The 4,290-nt window shown below is 36.9% G+C and overlaps 1 protein-coding gene across 2 annotated transcripts; it reads left to right on the forward strand.

The window, feature by feature from the left end:
- Window positions 1–520: 520 nt before the first annotated feature.
- On the forward strand, window positions 521–2,513 carry LOC112196191 (UPF0481 protein At3g47200). Of its 2 annotated transcripts, none has more exons than XM_024336499.2 (2): window positions 521–680; window positions 845–2,513. In XM_024336499.2, the coding sequence occupies exon 2, from the start codon at window positions 888–890 to the stop codon at window positions 2,307–2,309; it is 1,422 nt and encodes a 473-aa protein (XP_024192267.1). In that variant the 5' UTR covers window positions 521–680; window positions 845–887; the 3' UTR covers window positions 2,310–2,513. The 2 variants fall into 2 exon arrangements, with proteins under 2 accessions (XP_024192267.1, XP_024192266.1); XM_024336498.2 differs by having other exon boundaries at window positions 544–680; window positions 836–2,513.
- Window positions 2,514–4,290: the final 1,777 nt, after the last annotated feature.

Genomic DNA, 4,290 nt, shown 5'->3' on the forward strand with positions numbered 1-4,290 from the left:
AGTGGAAAGACTAAATTACCCTTTGAAAAATGAATAATGACACAAGGGTTAACAGTGTTATTGACGACATGTAACAAAAGTGTGTCAGATTTTGAACCCCAGGCCAGACAACGTTGTTAGATTTCGTAAAATATATAAACCTTAATTCTCAGTGGCCCAAACCTCGTATACTGTTTTTAAAAATTTTCCTTTCTAGCATGACCACTTGAAAATATGTGGAGGAAAGTCGGGCAAATGACCGATACTACTTGAAGGATTCCTCTTTAGATAATAATAGGGGCTGTAACTTTGACGACGGCGATCACATTCTTACTGGATTACTGTCAAACATGTGCTGTACTATTTGATGTAGGTGCCAGTCATGGAAGAGTAATTAATTCGACTATTAAAGGGTTACCTAATAAGAAGCGGACTTGAGTCACGATTTTCGAGGTCTTCGCAGTTGCAAGTATTGGTCAACTTTAATTCAATTATTCAGTGGCTGCCTAAACGACAAATACTTACAACAACTTTCCCTCATCAGTCTAGAATTTCTAGATCCATCCATCCTGTTATAAATAAAAGGAACTGGTTTGCCGCAAAATCCACACTAGCCCAAACCAAACTCAATCAATTTCTATAGATTCCCCTTCTCTCCATTGATCTACTGCAAATTTCTCTCACAACCCTCCCTCAGCTAGGTACAATTTATAGTAATGTTTTCCTTTTTCATTGCTAGCTAAGTATAAAGTATGGGGTGTATATATACTCATTACATGCAGTTTGTATTTTATTCATTTCGTTTTCATTTCTAGGTAATTAGATTATATGCTCCATTAATTACAACTTGTTTCAGCCTTTTCAGGAGATCGAACTGATTAGTTGGGGATTGATCATATATAGCACTCATGTCCGCAAATCATAGAAGTGGTAGAGATCATACAGTTATCGATATTCTCGATGGCAGCGAGAAAAGCACGAATTGCATCTTCAGAGTTCCTAACGTGCTCTGGAGACAAAATCCAAAAGCATATACACCTGATGTTGTTTCAATCGGACCTTTTCATCATCATCTAGAAAAGCGAGGGAAGAAGGAAGGTCAAGGAGGCAAGAAAGGCAATGGCGAAAAATATTTCCAACTCATGGAACGAGTGAAAACTCGCTATTTGAATGAAATTCTCGCAGGTATGCAGAATATGACTATGGAAGAGTTGACCGCAAAAGTTATTGAGCTCTCAGATCAAAAGAATGAAGGCGGTTTTGAGCAACGCGCGCGCAATTTTTATGCAGAACCACTTCATTTTTCCTCTGAAGAGTTCATCAAGATGATGATAGTTGACGGTTGCTTCCTAATTCAACTGTTTCGGAAGTGTGACGATCCGAAACTCAGGGCCTTATATGACCCGGTGTTCAACATGGACTGTATGTTTCATTTCCTATGCCATGACATTTTGCTCCTAGAAAATCAACTACCTTGGTTTGTTATCCACATTTTGTATGACCTTACCCATGATATATACCCTAATCAACCCTCCCTCTCTTTTCGCGTCCTTAAAGCCTTCAGCATGCTACCATCACTAAGGCAAGGTTGCTCATCTTATAGTAAGCATCTCCGCCAAAACAATTGTCATCTGCACATACTTGATCTGATAAGAAGTTCCATAGTAGTTCCATTAAGGACGTCCAACCCTGAAGAACATGAAGTTGACTCTGGGAACAAACACAAGGGAAACAATGAAGTCGTTCATGAAGCTATCATTGACCCAGATCTACATCAAATTCGTACCGCAACCGAACTCTCAAAGTCAGACATTAAATTCAAAATGGCCAAAAAGGAGAGCATAATGGACATCCGATTTAAAAAGGGTACGTGGTTCAGGAATGGGATTCTTGAGATTCCACAGCTAAACGTTGGAATGTCATCGGAAACATTATTCAGGAACCTCATTGCAATTGAGCAATGCTACCACGGTTATTCAAACGAGATAACATCTTATGCTATCTTTATGGATAACCTCATCTCTTCAAAGGAAGATATGGAATTACTTTGCAAGAAAAAAGTAATAGGTAACTTGATGAGTGATGAGGATGGCTGTAAGTTTTTCAGCAACCTTTACAAGGACATCCCGCACAACAAGTTCTACTATGTAGAGCTGTGCAAAGAAGTGAATGATCGTTACAATATGAGATGGTATACATGGTTGGCTTTACTCAAGTTTGAAAAGTTTTCTAACCCCTGGAAGGTTTTGGCTTTCGTGGTAGCTATTATCGCTTTGACTCTCACCGCGTGGAGTCAGACAAACCTCATTCGGATTAACTGGCATAAGTGAAGTTTACTAGCTAGCAAGTTATTCACAATTGCTTGCGTTTCTCACCTTCTCTATGTGTGGCTGTTTTTGTTTTTGAGATATTTGAGTGTACCCCTTATATATGTCATTTTAATTACGGTTGACGGTAATGTTTCGATGTATATATATGTCATTGTACCTGTACTTGCATCTTAATAAGAATTATAACTTTCTCTTGTTTGCTTATGATAATGCCTAAATAGGAATTCTATTACTTTTTCTCTCTTTGATAAAAAACAAAAAACTTTATTGAAAGTGAGGGAAAGACCTACTCCTTCGGCTATCAGTCGTCCCGATCGAAGATATGAAAATGGATTGACCTTTATAAAGCTTTTGTTTGGGTCCATCTGTCAATTTCAATTTAGCAATGACAACGTGAACAGCGCGAGCAGAAAGTTTACAATATTACTAACAGAGGGAGAAAAAAAAAAGGGCCTGAAGGCCTACCACGGCTTAGTAACAGTACAGCTCGAACCGAACTGATTATTCAAATTACGGTTTTGTCATTCTTTTGTAATAATTTACTTCTTTGCCATTCACGCTAGGTGTATTAGCGTAAGCGTCAAATATTTTCTGTTTCTTTCGTTCTCCGTTGGAATCTTTTCTCTATCTACACCGACAACAACTCTTCCATATTGTTTTCAAGAAAACATGTACATGTATGCCACTTAATCAAGCTTAACCACCAAGATCATTGTGGTTTTGTGTTTTTTGACTTTGTTTTCAGTTTAATTTGATCGTTATTTGATCTCCAATTTGTGGGAATCTGATTTTTTGTTGTTGTTCTTTTTGTCTCAATTTTTGTGATTGAAATTCTTTTTGGGTTTGCTCATGGGTAGTTAATTCAGGTCTTGTAGGTGATCGGTCAAGGATTGGATGCTTCAAAACTAAATAATTAATCATAAAGAGTGAGGATTTGAATCATTTTGTCACTATGCCAAAAAGTCTATCAGACGACAAAACTGTTATGTCGTATGAAAGAACTCAAATCTGTCGTCTAGTACAGTGTCGTGTCTTGGGGGTATCAGACGACAGAAATAAATAAAAGTCGTGTGTTGTCTAATGAGTTTTGCATTTAGAAACCAATGTGATTTATATCTTTAAAAACAGTGGGTGTGTGTGTTTGGTGGGGTGGTAAGGCTTTGGTCTCATATATAAGAGGTCAGGAGTTCGAGCCTCATCAAGGGTGGGAATGGGGTGGGGTTTTTTTTTTTAAAAAAAAAAAAAAAAAAAAAATATATCTTTAAAAACAGTAACACAACAGTTTTGTGTTGTATGAGAAACAAAACAATCAGAATCTTATGTAAATTTTATTGTGTGAAGCATATTTGCAAGATAGATTTCTGGTTAATTGTGTGGTGTGAATGCCCTTAAATAAGAAATATGAAGACTCGGCTGGGTTCCAAACCCCTTTCAAAAAAAAAAAAAAAAAAAAAAGAAATATGAAGACTCATATGTAGTGTCTTCTAAATGCCATTAATAATGATAGTTAACTAGCATGTTTGTTGTCTGAATTGATTCCCAACAACATATTTTTCCTGATTTCTGTGGTTGTTAAGTTGGTCCAATTAACAAGATATTTGTCATTGATTTTGGTGGTTGCCTTGTATTTCAGATGACACATATTTGTATTCTTGTTGTATGACAAACATGTAATCTGAAGACTACAAAATACCATATATTCATCAAATCTGGAATCCAAGCACAAAAATACCAATATTCAATCTGTCATTGCAGCCAAAGTACATACATCCATAACTATACTAAGCCTAAGGCAAAAAACTATTATCTGGAGCAATTATACTAATTTGGGTTATGGATGATGCATGCCCAAAAGTAGATATCTACGCACTAGTTATCTTGAAGCTGGACAAACATACTTTGCCCACTTGGCCCGAACCTTAAATCTATCCTTCTTGACCTTCTCCCTTTGAAACTTCAGCTGGTCCGTGTGAAACAGAAG

The sequence above is a fragment of the Rosa chinensis genome, chromosome 4 (genome assembly GCF_002994745.2).
Source record: "Rosa chinensis cultivar Old Blush chromosome 4, RchiOBHm-V2, whole genome shotgun sequence".
NCBI classification, from domain to species: Eukaryota; Viridiplantae; Streptophyta; class Magnoliopsida; order Rosales; family Rosaceae; genus Rosa; species Rosa chinensis.